The sequence below is a fragment of the Chlamydotis macqueenii genome, chromosome 6 (genome assembly GCF_036417535.1).
Source record: "Chlamydotis macqueenii isolate bChlMac1 chromosome 6, bChlMac1.mat, whole genome shotgun sequence".
Classification (NCBI taxonomy): Eukaryota; Metazoa; Chordata; class Aves; order Otidiformes; family Otididae; genus Chlamydotis; species Chlamydotis macqueenii.
This window is the reverse complement of record NC_141561.1, coordinates 40,259,751-40,278,699: the sequence shown is the minus strand read 5'-3', so window position 1 is coordinate 40,278,699 and position 18,949 is coordinate 40,259,751. Positions and strand designations below refer to the sequence as shown.

The window sequence follows — 18,949 nt, the reverse complement described above, 5'->3', positions numbered from 1 at the left end:
AGAATGAGAAGAAACTGAGCGCACGGATAACGGGGAGAAGTGTGAATAGGACAGGAGAAGTGGGGAGGAAAGCTGTGTCTGATGGCTGTTTCTAAAATAGCGAGGATTGTAGGAGTATGAAAACGATTTAACACGTCCCATATATGTGTGCGTACACCTGTGTATGTATCTGAATACGGTTTGCATCCGCATAGAGCCCCGTTGCTGGGGTTTTAAGCAGCTTTCAGTGCAGCCTTAGGAGAACAGAAGGTTTAAAATCGTCGTCACCTTGGCTCTGACTGGCCTTACCTCTCAGGTTCATGGTTCCTGAAGCACGTACGTTTCTGGAGCTCTAAATTTCTGGGCAGCATCTTCAGGAGCGTGATACTTGCATCGAAATGGTATCAATTTTGACCAAGAATTTTCTAAAGCAAGCACCCTTTATTTCAGCCTCGGTGACAGCCAGAGGTGCCACCCCAGTTTTACTTTCCTTTTAAAAGGTTCTGTCAAAATTTTGCCTTTTTTGCGCCCTTCTTTTACACTGCAGCCCTTCAAAGGAAAGTTGGGGAATGTTGTATGTTTGCAGTAGGAGGAGGGCAAGTGAAAAGCAAGAGGTAGCCTCTGCTCCATGACACCTGACGGGTGAGTGGATGCCGTCCTCTTGCTCCTCAGCACCAGATGTGACTCTTCAAAATGCACAATTCAATGAGTTGCAAAAAGTGGCGTGTAATTAATACCTTGAAAAGTAGAAATACAACCTAAATTCCTGCCTCTTTCCCTCCTCTTTACTTCATAATGCTGTTTCTGCTTTGGAGATATTTGCTGGACTTGTCTTGAGCTTCAGGTAGTTTTAAATTCCCGGTGAAGGGGACCTTTTCTCCTACGCGAGCTCCGTACGCCAAGTACGTGCGGTGCCTTTACCTGACTTGATGTTCATGTGTGATTACTTCTGGATCAAAAGAGACGACAGCCGGAATTATCTATGAAATATTTATTTGAAAAATGCAGGTGACTGGTGGGTACTTCTGAATAAGCCTGACTCGAATAGTTTCTTCCAGAGGTGCTAATTTAAAAAAAAAAAAAAATTGCTTTTTAAAAAAAAAATATATGGGGAAAATTGGACTAATGGTGAGTTTTAGACAAGTAAGGGTCAGCAGAAACAGAAGTATTGCGGTAAAACTGTTGCAAAACCTCAAGAATTGAGGTTGCTGTTGATGTATCATCCCTCCGTAAGCTGATAGATGTCTCCTTTATGCCGGCGAGCTGACGCATGAAAACCTCTTTTTAATTTCAGGGTTTTTTTTTTTCTCCATTAAAAGATTTTTGAATTGTAGTCATAAAAAGCTGATACTGTGAAAGCAGCAGGTATGGCAAGAAGCTAAGCATCCTCTGGAATTCAAATGCCAGTGTACTGGAGAACGTGCCTGCTTATTGTCACATGGTTTTATTGTAGACAAAATAACATATTGGGATTCAATTTTTCTCCGCACCTTTTTTTTTTTTTTTTCCCCACATTAAATTAATACTTTGTGTGGCTCCGGAGAACTTTTCAAAGTCTTCCGAACCAGACCTTTGGTTTCCTGGGGCTTCTGTCTTTCAAGCAGCTGTGAACATCTCCTAATTAGATAAATTACTTTGTAGTGGGCAGAGCCACAAAACAGGAGGTGCTGGTTAAATTAAAGGGGAAAAATAGCAAAATCCATTCTCCGGAATGGAATGCCCCACTGCTTTATGACTATTACTGTTGTAAGGTTTTACATTTAAGTACCTGAGGTTTCAAATTAAATGTCTAATATAATTTGGCGGTGGTAACATGAAGCCTGTGACTGCCCTCGGAGAAAATCTCGACAGCTTAGTTCGGCGTTTCAAATTGCTGCCCGCTCGATAGTGAGCGGCTGGCGCGGCTGGCTCACTATTTAGCCACGTACCGCCTGCTGTTCGGCGTAATTTTAAATGCAGTAACATATTTGCCTTACAAACCCCCAAATTTTAAAAAGCTGTTCCAGCAGCACATGAAAAATTAATTCTTTTTACGTTGTTTTTTTTTTTTTTTCCTTGCGCCTTGTAAGTACTTGACAGAAGTAATTTTAGCAGCAAGAGAGAATAAAAACTGGGGGCAGTAAATCCCTGTCCGGGAACCTCTTGTGTGGATTCTTTATGGACCCCGAATTGATCTAGGTGTCAGATCCTGATGTAGTTTAAACTGTTTATCACCCTAATGGCGGCAGAGAGCCCGTGAACATCAACTTATAATCCTGCGTGAAAGAAATTGGTGTTTGCAGTCAATGAAGGAGCAGCTTGTCTTTATTGATAGATTTAGAACAATTACTGCTGCTGCAACCGTTGGCCGAGAGGTTTTCCCGGATCGCATTGGAAGCTTGGGATTTTTTTTTCTTTTAATAATTTTTTTTTAACCTGGAATTAGTTGCTCACTGTTGGGGAATGAGAGGGTTTTCTGGTCTCGGGGAGCCGTGCGTAACCTTTCCAGTGGTAGTTCGGTTCGAGGATGCGCGTTGGCACGCACCTTCTCTGCATATTCAGCCCTTATTTCATTCCATACATTCTTTTTCTTTTGAAAATTTTCTCAACTAGGAGAAGCAGGACTGCTTTGAGGAGCGGAGGAAAAGCTGGCCAGGAGCACTGTTGCGAGGAGTCTCAAACTTGAGTACAAAATGCCGTTATTTTTCCTACGGAAAACAGATTTCACTCCTGGAACACTGACGTTATTTCCTACCTGGGGATGAAGTGGCAGCTTGTTCCTTCTCATTGTTGGGTTTTGTAGTTTGACTTCGAAGACTGTGCCCTGAGAATATCAGAGGGAAGAATTTCTGGTTTAAAGTTCCGATATTAAGCACTTCTGCAGCAGTGCTGCAAACAGTAGTTTGCACGGGACAGGGATTTCTTTCCTCTGGACTTGTAAATTGTCATTTGAATTCTAGCACGATGTAAAATTCAGCAGTAAATCAAATATCTGTTTAAATATCATCCACTTAGGCTTTATCACTGTACAATTGCTTGTACGGGCCATTTGATCGCGCCTGTAATTTATGTAAGTTGTAATACCGGCTGTCTCTGGAGTTTCTCACAGTTTGGCGGTAGGGTTTATTGATGTGAAGTTGAGTTCTCACCGTGCCACGGCGTAGGAGAGGTCACTGGAGTGTTTGTGTTAATGCAGACCGTACAACTCGCCTTACTTTCCTCATCGCAGGCGCTTGGAATGATGAAGCGACGGAGTCTCGTTGCGAAAGAAAATTGTTCGGCTTGCTTCTGACAGTCGTAACGCTTCCGTTTCAGAAGTGAACCTGAAAGCATCGTTCAGAGTTGTTCGAGTTCAGTAGGCAAGTTCTCGACTAAGATAAATGACGTCCTTTCAAATAGATGTAAGGAATTCAGAATTCTTTGTGTTAGGCGTATATGGATGGTTTAGACTGGAGGAGCCTTTTAAGGAAGGAAATAGTTGCTGAAAAGCAAATATAAAGTCATTTTCTCCTTTTTTTCCTAGCTAATACTTGATATTGTAAAATTTGCCGTGTGTAAGACAGTATATGTGCAAGTAGTATACGTTGTCTTTAAGAATAGGAAAGAAACGGGAACATTTTTGTACTTCTCCTACCCGTTTGTAATCAACAGCCAGATTGCTTCTGGCAAACAGTTCCAGAGGGAAGCTTTGTCGGTTCAGCAGGGTAAACTCTGCTAACAACAACTTCTTATCGCCTTTGCTTTCTAAACAGCCCAACACACCTTGAGGAAACTTGGGTTATAAAGTACTATTTCTTGGCAATTTCCAGAAAATGATCCCTTTCAGCGTGAGGTTGCGTACTGAAAAACTTCCAGTATTAAAATTCAGTTGACATTTTTGACAAACTCTTACCTGAAGTAGCCCAGTCAACCAGAAATACTGAAAAATCCTGTGTGATGGTGTCCCAGGTAGCTGGACTTGGCAAGAACTATTGAACAAATTGATTTTAATTTATACAACGGAAGATGCAACTTTGCACACTGCGGTTCCCATGAAATAACGTCAGAGGTGCTGAGTGTCGGGATGACAAATAGTTTCCTTATAATAATAAATTGGTCTTGAACTTCATCTGTGGTTCCATAGCAAATTATGAGTTCGTACTCCTCTTTCCTGAGAAAGAAGACAGGAATAGCCCCCAACATCAGAAGGACATGGACCATTGGAGGGTCCAGAGGAGGCCACGCAGATGATGAGAGGGCTGGAGCAGCTCTGCTGTGAGGCCAAACTGGGAGAGCTGGGGCTGTTCAGCCTGGAGAAGAGGAGGCTCCAGGGAGGCGTTAGAGCGGCCTCCCAGTGCCTAAAGGGGGCTGCAGGAAAGGTGGGGAGAGGCTCTTCAGCAGGGCCTGGTGTGACAGGACAAGGGGTAATGGTTTCAAAACAGAGGGAGGGAGATTCAGACTGGACATGAGGAAGAAATTTTTTACACTGAGGGTGGAGGAGCACTGGCCCAGGTTGCCCAGAGAGGTGGTGGATGCCCCATCCCTGGAAACATTCCAGGCCAGGTTGGACGGGGCTCTGAGCAACCTGATCTGGTTGGAGATGTCCCTGCTTCTTGCAGGGGGGTTGGACTGGATGGGCTTTGAAGGTCCCTTCCCACCCAAACCATTCTCTGATTCTGTATTTTCACAATGAATGGAATTTCCCAAATTGGCCAAGCAATCCACCTCATTTAGATGGTAATTCCAGCAGTTTTCACTTGTGCGATTCCATTGTGTCTGAACATTGCATATCTCCTTCTGGATCCTCACCATGAAGTAGGTGAGATGGAGACGAGACATTTGCAGCTAGATGCTGTGCTGTGTTATTTTCGTAGTTGTGTCGTTCATCATTTTTCCATTGCAGCATGATGAAGAGGAGGATAGCAAAGATCGATATTTCAATTCAAAGACCCTAGAAGTGGTGGTGTTTCATACTGGTTTCTAGAACTTTATAAAACAGGAGGAAGCCATGTCATTCAGTGCTCAGCTGGAAAGAGGAGGTCAGGAAGGAAATGTGATTATTGTCTGACAGCTTGAGCATTAGTTGGGAACGCATCATGTTGCCTGCACTGTACCTGAGCTTGACGGCAGCTGGAGAGAGGAAACATGAAGTTTCTGAGATGTGGGCAGATGTCTTATTTGTCTTTTCACTGAGCTTTCTTCTCCAAGATGGTGTCAGCGTAAGGATAAGTTTTCCGAAAAGGATTTCAGAACGTTAAACTAAACAGTGCTTTCTGCCGGTGGTTTTTCGGGACCACGTTAGTGTCCAGGAGCAGTAGGACGCAAAGCTTACCCATCACATTTTATAGACCATAAGAATCTCAATTCAATGGGAAAGTTTAAGGTTGCCTTTCTTGGGGAGGTTCCTTCCAGGTTCACAAAATATAGGCGCTTCCGTGCGTTCTCTGGGTGTGTTTGCTGCCAAAATGATGGGGAAAACCTATCCTGTTGTACAGAGCAGAGGAAGGACATCTCTCTGTGAGGTGTTCCTGAAGTTCTTCCCAACATTGAACGCGTTGCTTCACCCTGAGGTAAAAGAATGGCAGATACGAAAGCGGTCCTCCTGTTTCTGCGTCCTTGGTGGAGGGAGGAGATGGAACCAAAAATCCTTTAAGGCTTAAACTTGATGTTGGTTGAAGGACTTGGGGTATGTGAGTGTTTCTGCACAGCTTCTGCAGTTTAAATCCTGAGCTACATTATACGGATTTTTACAATTCTGTGGTTCTCCAGAAACCCATCTGCTCTTCTTAAGATCCTCTTTTCTCTGCCACCTCCCTCCCTCCGATTAAAATATAAAGAATTGTTACATTCAGCAATTAAATCCTGCGCTTCGTTCAAAAATGGCAAGAACTGTGAGTTTTCATCTTCAGATAATTTGACATTGGCAACCTCATGCTCATCTTAATCTTGTTCACAGCCTGGAGTGCCACATGTCTGTCAGTGAATTGTTTATGTCACCAAATTAACTTTTGGAGTGGAGCTATAAAGCTTTGGGTTTTCCTGACGTTTCCTTATGGATACTTAAATGCGTATTTTGCATTTAGTTTCGCTTAAAATTTCAGCTGAATGAGGAAAGCATAAGGCACGTTCCTTATAATAGCGGGAAAAAAATATTTTTTTTTATTATTATTTTTTCTGGTTACTGTTGTTGATTAATCTGACTTGATTGTCTAACAATATTCAGTAAATCAGTGCTTTTTCTGCCAGTATCTCAGAAATAAACGTGACCCCTGGTCCTCGACCGCTTAAATAGCGACCGAGCCATCAGCACATCAACTGCCTGCATCGACTTCAAAAGCTGAAGAGCTGCGTTTGATGCGAGGATGCCTGAGTGCATTCAGGAGTGGTGTATCGTGATAAACTATAATTGCAAGGAAATAACTGCACGAGCCGGACTCGCACAGTATCCCGCAGGAGTTTCTGGACTTTGAAAAATAAAATCATGTTTACAGATAATAATATAAATTCAGAGAGGCGCGTTCTTAAGTCAACATAAAGGAAAGACGTAATACTGGAAGAGCAGAGTTATAAACTCTGATTCTACTGCAAGAGCAAGTTTATAAACTCTTCTAATTCTAATAATACGGCTTAAAAATTTCATAAGCCCAACGCTTTCCATATTTAAGGACCTTGTAAGTAAGACTTAAGAAGAGAAATGAGTAAACTTCCCAGATCAGCACACTTCTATTCTTCTTAATCTTTTAATCTAAATTTTAATAATCAAAATTTATGGAACAATACAATAAATTTTAAATTTAGATAATAGTTTAGTAATGTTTTAAACACAAAGTTGAGAAAGTAAAAACTTAACCTATAGCTACCATTGGAGTAATTCCTGATTTCAGAGTTTTTTCTTTTTGTGCCTGTGCTTTGGAAGTTCAAATAGGTGTTTGTAATATTTTGATTTCTTGTTTAATGTATGTCCAGAAGCACGCTGCTTTGTTTGGCCGGGGTCTGGATGAAGTGTGTGGAAGAAACACACACAATGCCTTTATTTCTTCTCTGGCTTAATGAAGTTTCTGTCCCAATTAACGTGAGAGCGGTCATCTCTTCAAGTGTGTTTGCAGACTGGGTTTCTTTCCAGCCCGGATCAGAGAGCGCGGGGTACGGGGATGTTGTGTATCCGTTACCTATGGAACCCGACACTTCAAAGCTCCTTCACAGCGCAGACGGTTCAAGGAGCGAAAGAAGCCTGGGTGTTGAATCCGATCCGCTGCTCCTCCACAACCCGCCGATTGTTGGGGGACACAGCTGGAGCGCACAGGCCCGGCCTTCCTGCAGGTGGAAGAGCGTCTCCTTTCAAGTCTCTGGGCCCTTCATTCGTTACAGTTGAGCTCATCCCCGAGTTCGGCGGTCCCGCGTGCCACCCGCGGTTGGGGTCGATGAGGACTGTCCTGTTTACAAGTCGCTCTAGGCCAGGGGCTTTTCTGAGGCGTGGGTTTTGTGAGGGGAAAAGAAAGGCCTTGACTTGGGTTGTCTGAAGCCTCAGAAGAGCTGGAAAGAGTGCTCGAATAAATTTAAAAATTAAAAAAGTTTGTCAATGACAGTTATGTCATCTGACACCTACACAAGGCAGCAAAGACACAGCTTTGAGTTAAGAGCTTTACTTTTCTGCAGTAGCAAAATGGTTGGGTTTGCCCTTGATTAAGATTCTTTGCTGTCTGGTGGTCGTGGCATACGTTACCAGGAAAGCCTTCGCCTTTTTCTACCTAGCACGACGCAATTAACTGCCGATTTGCTGTAGAGCTTTAATTGTGAACTGTTAATAGTGAGATTTTCCTGATTTTTTTTTTCCAAAACACTGTTATTAGGGCTCGTCACCGCAGTCTTGCGGACTGACAGTGGAGAGTTTCCTCACCTCTCCTCGATTACCAGTGAGCGGGTTTGATGTTTGAAGTTACCCACAGGTTCTACAGACTGAAGGTTAAAGTACAAGAGCGGAGACAAGAGATGGGGCTCTCCTTCTGGTGCTGAGCACATCTTTGAAGAGACTGAGTTCTTCCTTCCTGTCTTATTTTGCCTATCTTGAAATGCAAGGTAAATATTATAGTGGGAAATGACTCAGTAAGGCATGGGCTCGTTATTTTCCAAGTGCCTTGAGACCTCAAGGCTCCATTTCAAAGCAAAATGTTGTTAAACGAAGCTTTTTGCGATTGGAAGACGATGCTGATTGTTAGGTCAGGGCGGACCTCTGACCCTCTCTGTGTAATTGAGGTGAATTTATTGCGCGTATCGTTTTAATCAAGGATATAGTGTTTGTCACACAATGTTGTATGTGCTTGATCGTGATGTAGCTTGTTCATCTGAGATGTATTCTTGTAGCGGTGCTCCAAGTGTTTGTTTTTCTGCAAGTCTCCGTTACTTGGGGTGGCTGTGATGGGTTCGCTAGGTCCAGCATGCCGCAGTTGAGGTGTCTGATTATCTACCTAGCTTCAGAAGTGGCTGACGGATGAACCAACACACGACCTGGAATCGAACCAGGAGATACCGCCCTGAAACCATTCCGCAGCCATACAGTTTGTCTTCTAAAGGACCATCCATCTTCTTTCTTCTTTGTGGAGTGGCTGAGAACAAGCTACCTGAAATTAATCCCCATAACCAGCTGCCTTTTGTAATATTCCTCACCTCTCCCTTTTGTATATGGTTGATGGCCAGGAGAAGCATGGCCGTAATACACCCAGTTTGTTGCAAGTCAGGGTGACGCCACCTAAGAATCGCATCTTCTCAACAGATCTGATGCTGCCCAGTGATAAGCATGATACTAGAAGAATTAGAGACATGCCTTGTACGTCTGGACCGTAGATCTGTCTGAAGTTAGTTTGCCTTGGGACGTGGTGGCATCCTGCAACATCTAAGACTTGCATCTCTTTCTGGTTTGTTGTTCTTACGTGTCTAAACAACTTGTCATGCTTGATCTTTCCACAGGGCGTACTCGGCGTGCACCGCAAAGGGGGCGAGCGCGAAGGTGCGTCCGTGCAATGGGGGCTAAGATAAATTAGCAAACTGTGTTAATTTGGGGAGTGGCTTACAATATCTCTGCCTCTGACCTAAACCTGCTTTAGGCAAGATCTGCAGAGGATGAGCGTCTCGTTCCCGATTCATCTTCTGAAGGCTTGTAGAGCCTCTAAAGTATGGCTCATCTTCACTGCTGGTGCTTGTCGCTGTATTGGCAACACAGTAGGGTGGCTTGGGAATAGATGTGTCCTCTCCTTGTGTCGGATGGTGAATTCCTTCTGTGGTACCAGGAGCTTCCTTCCTAAGGTGGCTTTGAAAGGGAGTTAAGGGGATGCGGCTGCTTCTTTTGCTGGCAGTACTCCGATTTCCAGGGAGCAGGGTGGTGGTTTGTGTGATACTGTAACACGTTGCTCCTCAGGAGGGAAAATGTAGCGAGCGGTGTACTTTTGTGGGGTTTTTTTAAAGGGCAGTACTGCGTTTTTGCTTTCATGCTTCCTTACGACGGCCAGACGTTGCGTGTTAGCAGGAAATGAGCTAGAGGTAACCTTGCCTTTCCTTCAGGTAAGGGAGGTTGTAACAAGGGTCTTTCTGTTTCCGAAATTACTGGCGCCAATCCTTCCGATGTCTGTGCCTTCCTCTCATGAGACCGCCTTTCTCTCGCAAACCCGTGGATGATGTCCCTGGCTTGTCACAAAGCGGCTCGTTAGGCTGCCGAGTGGGAACGCTCCTGTCACGCCGAACGTGCCGTCAGGTCTGCTTGGCTTGGGGCGTGCTACCGCGTAGCAAAAGCCAGGCTCTCCGACAGCGGAGAGAGCTTTTTTTTGTCGAGAAGGAAGGTTTGTTTTTTCTGATTTAATTGAAACTGCTGTTAGAAGAAAAGGAGGCAGTGACTTGGGCATTCAGTGGGGCTTTCTGTAGATGACAGGATAGCTTTGTGATTTACAGGCTCTAGGCACAAGGCTGGAAAAATGGTCGACGCCATGGAAAGAGAATACTCCTGAGGCTCTTTCATCTCTGTCCCCCGGTTCTGCTCAGAGCTTCCTTTTAATTCCGTTTGGTGCGGCAGGTTAATTTAAGCCCTCAATAGCTTGAGTGTCCGAGCTGAATTCAGCTAAGCGATGACCGGATGCGCCTAATTCCTACCGAAAGTGCGAGCTCTGTGTACTTTAAAAATATTTGCCTTTTTTTTTTTTTTTTTTTTTTTCCTCCTGGAGGCTGCAATCTCGTGCCACCCCTTCTCCCCGGCTCACAAGTGTTTATTATCATCCGCAGACTTCTGCCAGGCTGCGGGTTTGACGGGATTTTAATGTCAGCCCCGTACATCGGTGCCTGACTCCAGCCTTCCGCAGTCATTGTGCGATTGCAGCATCCCTTTAACTTCGGTCCGAGGCAGAGGAGGAATATAAAGAACTTGACAGAACGTTTATGGTAATAGCTGTAAAGGGAAGCTGTAGAGCATTGGGTTTCACAGCCAGACAAATCTCAGCTCGGGGAAATGGGTCTGAAATACAACTACGGCTGGTTTTAGTCTATTGCTTCCCCTGTTTAAATAAAAGGATTGCTTTTTTCGCCTCTATTTAAAACACATGTGTGGAAGATGAAAGTGTCCAGCTATTTTTTTATTATTCAGTCCACCGGCTACCGACATCTTTGCCTTATTTCATTTCAGCGCTAATGGCATAGTGAAAGTTCTGAAACACCCTCTTTGGATTCAGCCTTCCTTGGGTCACGGCAAAGATTCCTGCTGCAGTCAGAGCTGTTGCTGTTGTTTTCGTCATCTTTCGCTTTCTTTCCCCCCTCCTTGAACCCGGCGCTATTAATTGTGTTGCTGCTCCTGCTCTTTAATTGATCCCATTCACCGGTCCGGCTTTTGTAACATCTGACTTCTTGTCACTTCGGCAAATCAAAAACCCAAATTAATCAATCTCCAGCCACTTGAGAATAAGGCCGCGTTGGGGAGCTGGGCTTGACAAAAAAGTCTAATTTCACTTTGAAAGCCTGTTGGAAAAATTTAACAAGAAGATGCAAGAAAAATGTAAACCAGATCAAGCTCGACTTTGGTCTGCGGAGAATAGCGTCACCTGTTGAGTTTGTTTCAAGTTTTTGTAAATAGGTGATTTGACAAAAATATGAAATAAATCAAAAGAGGTGAAGATAGAAGAGGTCAGAATATCCTTGTTTCCGCTGCAAATGGTTACCCAGGAGAGAGGGTTGTGTGTGTATGAGAGAGAATAGGAACCGCGGGCCAAAGGCATGTCTGCGCTCTTGGATTTTTGTATCTCAGCCTTTGTGCTGTGCTATTCCCGTACCTCACACGTTCCCGCTTTTCCTCGGGCTTTTTGCACCCCCAGCCCTTTTTACCCTGGCCTGGGGCGCTCGTACCCGCTTATTGTCCCTCATTTCCTTCGTCTCCTCAATTCCCGTGTTGCTGTGCGGGCAGTGCGAGCGTTGAAGGAGAAATGGCTTCAGTCCGAATGGCAGACGCGCTCTGAGCAGGTGCTCGGGAGTTTGGGCTGTGGGTTAGTTGTTGTACTGTGCTAAGGGCAGCGAGGAGGTGCAGGCTGGGCCTGAGCTGGATTTCTGACTCTTTCCGAATCCAGGAGGGCTCTTGCAACGTCCTCAGAGGGCAGAAATGGAGTTGTCTCTGAGATCCATTTGTGGAGCGCGTGCGGCTTACAAATAATAGGGGCCTACAGGAAAGACAGGGAGAAACTCCAGGGCCTGGTGTGACAGGACAAGGGGTGATGGTTTTAAAATAGAGGGAGGTAGATTCAGATTGAATATCAGGAAAAAATTTTTTACGCTGAGGGTGGTGTCTCACTGGCCCAGGTTGCCCAGAGAGGAGGTGGATGCCCCATCCCTGGAAACGTTCCAGGCCAGGTTGGCCGGGGCTCTGAGCAACCTGATCCGGTTGGAGATGTCTCTGCTCCGTGCAGGGGGGTTGGACTGGATGGGCTTTAAAGTCCCTTCCCACCCAAACCGTTCTGTGATTCTGTAGAGAGCTAAGAAGTGGGACTTGTGCAAAACTTTGCCTTTTACAAACATCGTATAAAACTGTGAGATGATATCAAACATGTTTCAAACGGCAAATAAAGCGCAGTACAACAGCACAGCCCTCGAGACTCTTCTGAGAAGGATGGGTTGGTTTCCTTTTTCATTTAATGTTCCATCTCGTAATTCTGGGTTGCAGTTGTAGACAACATACTTCTTCCCTTCCGCCTCTCGTTTCTCCTACAAGAATTTGTCATAATTGAAAGGAATTTCGCTTATGACCATAATTTCAAAATGCATCCGGGGGAGAGACAGGCGTGGGACTTGTTTTGGGGAATAAAAGCTGCATTGGCTGTTTTTTTTTCGGTTTTGCAGTTTCTAGCAAACAAGGGTCACACTTGAACAAGCAGAATCTTTGGCTCATCCCATGTATCATGCATCTATAGAGAAAAATCACTGCTCTAACAGCAAAGTGATTGGGTTTTTTAACGTCTCGTCTTTTGGTAACTTCAGGGGTTTGGTCACCAAGTGTCACTTGTTGCTCCTGAGCATGGAGTGAGCTACTGCATTTTTTAAATGGCCTCAAATAACTTGCATAAATGTAAGCTTACCCTTGGTATGCTCTGAATTGACTATTTTACTACTTTTTCTGGAATGAGCGCCTATACTTGGTCATACTGGTTTGCGTAGAAGCTCTCCTGTCCTTTGGTAGAAGCTTGGTGTTATTTCACAACCCCTCAAAGCCAGAAACTCACCTTTCACTGAGAAACACGCTTCCTTGTCGGTAGGGCAAGTCGCTGAACGCGCGTGTGAAATTCACGGCGGCGTCCTTACCGCGCCGTGAGCCTGGCAAGGACGCGGCTCGTGTCGGCTCCCACTTACGGCTGGTTGGAGTCAATGCTTGCACTGGGGGGAGAGGGCAGGGAGGAAGGACGGCTGGCATCTCTAGCTCGCTTCGGTAGGTTGCAGTTGGCCCTGTTTTGGAGGAGAAGACGTTTTTCAGCAGCGTGTGGCTGCGCGTCGCTTACAAACGTGGCCCGGCACTTGCAGAGCAGAGGATGTGCCGGTAAGGACAACCCCAGCTACGTGGCAAGGGGAGAGTTTTGCCCTTAACGTTGTATAATACAGATATACACCCTGCAAACGATGACGGTCATCAAGGAAAGCTGCCCGTTCAGTCCATCAAAAGCCGCCGAGCTAATGATGGGCTGGGCAGATAATCGCGGGAGAGTTAATTGTAAGGTTCGATATGGCATCTTGTCAGCAGAGATAAGTTGTCACGTTTTCCACTTGAGCTGAAACTAAATGATTGTAAAATAAGTTATGAGTGTCCTTGGGCCTGTCTGCCAGAATGATGGCTAAGAATACATTCCTGGCCCATCAGTCTCAAGCAGCCCGCTTGATATTTATGCGAACTGAATGTTATTTTATTCCCCCTCTAGTCATGCTTGTCAGCTTCCCGAGTGAAAAGTGAAACTGCTTCTTTGACTCATACTTCAAGTATTGAAGCTCGGAGAGGCCGCAGATTGTTATTATTATTACCAGTATTATATATTTTTGCGGGCGCGCGTTGAACGTTGATGCCCGATTGGGAAGAACTAATGGCTGACATTGAACGCGCGGGATGGCTGCAAAACAGCCCATCCCAGCCCAGTGAAACGCGTCTTATGAGTTCCAGTGCCTCTGTCGAAGCTGGTTTAGATGTGGAGTAATGAGGCGCTTGCTTTTTTAATTTGGCATGCCTTTTTCCTTGCTTTTTTTTTTTTTTTTTTTTTTTTTTTTTTTTTTTTAATATATTTAACAGTGGCAGTAGTGGTTGTCTGTTCTGAGGCGTGGTAATTGATACAAAATAAAATGCATTATTTGTATTCAGTCAGGAGTACGAAATTGCATTCAGCGGGCTGCAGCCTGAACTCATTTACAGTTTTCCGAAGCCGGGCTTTCAGGAGCCCTCTTTTCAATTTGAAGAATACCTTGTCAGGCGAGAGAAGTAGTGGGAAATGGGAGAGCGCGGCGTGTAAGCCTACTGCCTTTTGATTGCTCATATTTTAAACCGGGAGAATGTTAAATAACTCCCATCTTCAAAGGGTGGTCTCCGAAACCGGGAGCACGGGGCATTAATACACCAACAATATCAGCTCGGCGCCTGTTTACGAGCGGCGCGCGTTTCTTTGCTGGTCGAGGGGGAGGGAGAGCTTCGGGCTCTTTGCTTCGCAGCCGTTTGACCCAAGGACGGCGGGTTATTACCTGGAAAGGGCTGCGGATGGCGAGGATTTACCATCGGAGGTTAATTCTTCAGCTCTCCGACGCGAGTAGTCGAACCGTACGTTCGTCATTTTTCAGAGCTCATGAGCAGGTTTCTTCGGTGCGATTTATAGCCTGGAAATCAGACTGAGTTGCAGTGAGCATGCAGATCTACCTTAACATTTTTTAACAAGGATCTTGTTAAAATACATTGATATTTTCGTTAATACTGAAAAATACATTCAGGGGCTTCGTGTCAGGGTGCGGTTTCTTCACTGTTTCACGTGTCTGGGGCGTCGTGGTTGACGCTGGCGTCACGCGCGGCGATGAATGGAGCCCTCAGGGACCAGAGCAGTTCGGCACGTCTCGACATTGCACGTATTGGGAAACAAGGTTTTTGGGAGGCGTAGGAAGAAGTGGTAGAGGTGTTTTTTCTTGGATCTTTTTTCCTCCACTTGAGTAAAATGGAATAAGTCTTTCTGAAGTGAAAGGTGAGACTGAGGCCTGTCCGTGTGCCACTTGTCTCATATTTTCTGAAGGGGGAAAAGTGAAGCGTTTTGAGAAATTCTGTTAGATATGAGCAAGCCTTCTTGGCCGGTGCGGTCTCTGGGATTTTTCCATTTTCTTTATTAAGTTTTTGGATTTTCACAAGCAGACGAAAATCAGTGAGAGACATTTTTGGTGCTCCGTGACAGGCCTTGCCGGCACAGCCAGGCCTCTTACCAGTGCCTGTCTCAACACGGCAATTTCATGTCACTGCTGCAAAGGAGGGGGTTTTGTATGGTTTTGGGGGTTTTTTTTCTTCTTTTTAAGTAGCCGGCATAGCAAACCTTCTTAAGTTTCAAACTGGAGGTGAATATTTAGATCAGCGGTAGCCAACTTGCATCCCTGGCCGTGCCTCCATCCTGCTGGCATCCTTTTTGGCATCTCCTCATCTTTCAGCGTCAAGGAGCCGACAGTATCCATGTACCCTTCGCCAGGGGCAAAGCACTGGTGTGGATTCCCATCAGGATTTCCCTTCCTCTTCACCTGGAGAGACAGCAGACCCCGGCCGGGATAACTACTTTGAGCATTTCTGCGTCAAATAATTAAAATCTCCTATACAAATCCACAGTAAATACATTCCCATGTTTCTCTTTTGTGGTTAAATATTTGAGAATTGGTTTCAAAGTAGCAGACATTGGGAAAAAAAACAAAAATCCTTATTATAAAGCTTATGTTTGATGTGGTCTTTATTGCCATGCAAATAGGTACGTAATTTATTCCCTGCTAGTAACTTGCAGCACAGTCATGCTTAGCAGGTAGTAAGTAAACTTTATTAGAAGAAAACAAAATCAGTGTTTCTTTGTCAAATATATGGGGATATAACTACTCAAAAAAAATCAAAAGTTGCTTTGTACGTAGTCTTTGGCTTGTTATTTTTCTAGCATTTCAATTCATCTTAAGTGCAATATGGTGTCTAACCACGGCTCTGGAAACAATTTCACTTTACCTGATTACACACCCTTTAAGTGAAGCGTAGGAGGTTACGTTAAATTCTATAATTAAAACCTAACCGCACTAAGCATGGGATTATTTTTCTTCGTTGGGAGCAGGTAGGAAGTGACCCTTTATCACCCAATATTAATTGTACCAGACGTATGTGACTTCCCGTGTTTTCCCACCTTTCTGCATGTGTCCGTCTCTGATATTAACGGAAGCGCGTAGCGTTCAGAGGACGTTGGGGTGTCTCTTCCATTATTTATCAAAATGTCCTAGCGTTACACAAGTTAATTTGGGGATCTTTGTAAGAAAGAGCAACTGGAAGTAATAAAAGTGATTTCCTTTTTTATTTTTTTTTTTTGTGCGTTCTAGCAGGCCTGCTTCTAAAATTGACGTAGAGTCCTGTTGATTTAATAGGACTTGAATCAGAACTTCAGCCAAGTTGCTTTTTTGTACCTTTTTGAAAAAGTAAAGGATGTTGTTAGGAGCCTTTGGGAGTCGGTGAGCTCAAGAAATTAGCACGGCATTGTGTCTTGGATTCTAGCAATCATGAAATTACGCAGTATTTTTATTTTTCCTTTTTTTTTTTTCTTCCCCCCACCAAACTGCAGATACCGGGTTAGGAGATTCTGTGTGCTCAAGCCCAAGTATATCCAGTACGACGAGCCCCAAACTCGATCCGCCTCCTTCACCTCACGCCAACAGAAAGAAGCACCGCAGGAAGAAAAGCACGAGCAATTTCAAAGCGGATGGTATCTCGGGCACGGCTGAAGGTAAGCTCGCTCTGCGGTGGAAGTCTGAATTTTGAAAATATCGTTCCGAAGAGCATTGTTAAGTGCAACTCTGCTCCATCATTGGCTTTGCATAGAAAAGATAGAGAATTGTGCTGAAGTAGAGAAATTAAGGACGGGTATTTTAATGATGAAGCTGAATAATCTGAATTTGACTGTCTGAAACATGCTTGGAAGCAATTTTTCTAATAAATAAAGTGTACCCAAGTTAATATGGAGCATCGTTAGCCGTAAAGGTAAGGTGCAGGCGTACTTGTGAAGTTGAAAAGAAAGAAAAAGTCAGGTTTGCTCAGTAGCCCATCCATCATCCCATTAGAACGTGTGTGTGTTTTCGGTATTATTAAATCGCGTGTTATCTCTTCGGCTTAGGCACATCCTGAGCTCTAGACTCGTGCGCACTTCTGATGCCTGTTGTTGCTTGAATATTCAGCTGCTCACAGAAAGATTCTGGTGTTTGAGGCTAAAAAGGAAAAAGGCAGAGTTTAAATGTTTGGGTTCTTTTTTAAGAACCAGAAACCAAAAGGCAAAAAGAACTTCTTTTTTTCCTTTAGTTTAGCTTACCGTTTCCAACGCGAACACTGCTGTAGCCGTTCAGTGCCCTTCTGAAGGGGTAACAATGTGTACGGTAGCCAGATATGATATAAAACATGCTTGTATCTTTAGAAAAGAAGAAAAGAAACATGCTAGGATTCGACCAAAAGAGCTCCAGAAAAAAAAAAAAAATATGAACAAGGGTGGTTGGAAAGCTGAGAAACTGGGGAGTCAACATACAAGGAGAGATGAAAAACGGAGACAATGGAATAACATTGTTGGAGAAGGGGAGTGTTGAGTAAGAAAAAGATGCAGCTGTAAGCATCGGAGAGTAAAAAACAGCTAATTCGGTATCAAAGAGCGTTGGAACGAGTTCTGAAAAGAGGATGACAATTGCAGACAGCTGAAGAGACATTAAAAATAGATGTGATAATAGTATACAACCGAGAAGGGGCATGCTAACTACTACTTAGTCATCCTTATTTGCCATTTATTTAATTTCTCAATTGCAATTCTATCACATACAGAATTTATTTCCTCCGCTATCTATACAAATCCTTTTTTAAAAGCCATCAGCTTTTTTTCATAATAGCTCCTGTTGCGCTCTCTTTCCAGTCATTTAACTATCTTTACTGTTAGTTTCCCTCTAGTTTATGGCCTGAAGCCAAATTTTATTTTAACCTTTTATTTTTAATTTGTCGTCTTTTTTTTTTTTTTTTGACAATCCCTTTTCCACCGCTTATTTTCATACCTCAATGGCAACTTACCAAGGAGATTTTTCAGAGTGCTCACCATCGGTCCGAGACTATTTTGTGGAAGTCATTATGAATCAAAACCAGCTGGATATCAAGAGCCTTTGAAAAAAATCTCTTTCTAAGTAGTTAATACGTGTATGGTTTTTTTGTTTTTTTTTCTCCTGGGGAGATTATTTTCGCAAGTCACCGGAGCTGGAGCCTGTGTGGTCCCGTTCTGTGGGCGCGGACCTCTGACCCGCAGCGAGCAATGGGGGATTCGCAGTTGTGCGTCTTGTGCCTGAAGTCCCTGTTCTGACTGGAGTTGGGCAGTACGTGCTCCTTCCTCCTTCTCCGTTTTCTCTTGCTCTTCTCCATGTCATCCAGCGTCGTAACATGGAATCCTTTTGGGATAACTCAACAAAACTGTCCCCTTTCGTATACGTTGAATAAATGTGCTTCCAGAAGGGCAGCGCTGGCTGGCAAGCAACAGCCGAGTAACACACAGGGAGCCCTAAAGGCAGCAGTGGGTGCCAGCACCTGCTTTTCCAGTTTTTGTATTTCTATGTTAGCCCGTCAGCTTTCTTTGACCTCTTACACGTCTTCTGAAACGGGCCCTCTTCTTCTGGCATGGGGCTTACAGTTGTCTGTCTTGTGTGGGCCACAGCGCTTGATAAATTATTTATTTTCGTAGCATCTCTTTTAAAGCACAGCCTGATGGAAAACAGATTGGCCACACGAAAAGAATTGCGGCTTTCTCCACAGCGTTCTTGCCACGTGCGAAAGGAACCCAGGGCGTCCTTCAGCAGATAACTCATCTTGCTGGCCCTTGAACCCTTAGCGAGGTTGGGAGGAGATGGCCGACAGGACGGTCTCATGATTCAGAGGTAGCTGAAGGAGAAAGCAATGAAGCGTGCTTGAGTTCCCGGTCCTTTTAGAAGAAGAACACCTTAGAAAAAGTGGTAATGATTGTAGATTCCAACGGCCTACTTTGAAGCAAGACTAGCAGAGACTGGTGCTTTCTCCAAATCCTGGCGTGTGGACACTTGCAAGCTTTGTATTTGCTGGTACTTGTGTTGGTGCAAGCCACAAGTGACGTTTGGTATGCTTTGTGGTTGACCAGATGAGTAGCGTTCATCTCTCGGAGCTTGCTGTGACGCTGGATGATGGGAATAACTCCGGTCCTGGGACAACCTGTGTCACAAGCCCGTCTGTGGCTGGTGGGGTGTGTGCCTGAGATGCTTCAGG

The 18,949-nt window shown here is 44.5% G+C and overlaps 1 protein-coding gene across 6 annotated transcripts in view; it reads left to right on the top strand.

Annotated features, from left to right (window-relative positions):
• Window positions 1-18,949, top strand: part of AGAP1 (ArfGAP with GTPase domain, ankyrin repeat and PH domain 1) — a 334,155-nt gene that overhangs the window by 239,999 nt on the left and 75,207 nt on the right. For all 6 annotated transcript variants that reach the window (XM_086751069.1, XM_086751066.1, XM_086751065.1 and 3 more), the window contains one exon: window positions 16,260-16,421. In XM_086751069.1, the coding sequence (XP_086607195.1) occupies window positions 16,260-16,421 (162 nt within the window). The remainder of the gene's footprint in view (window positions 1-16,259; window positions 16,422-18,949) is intronic.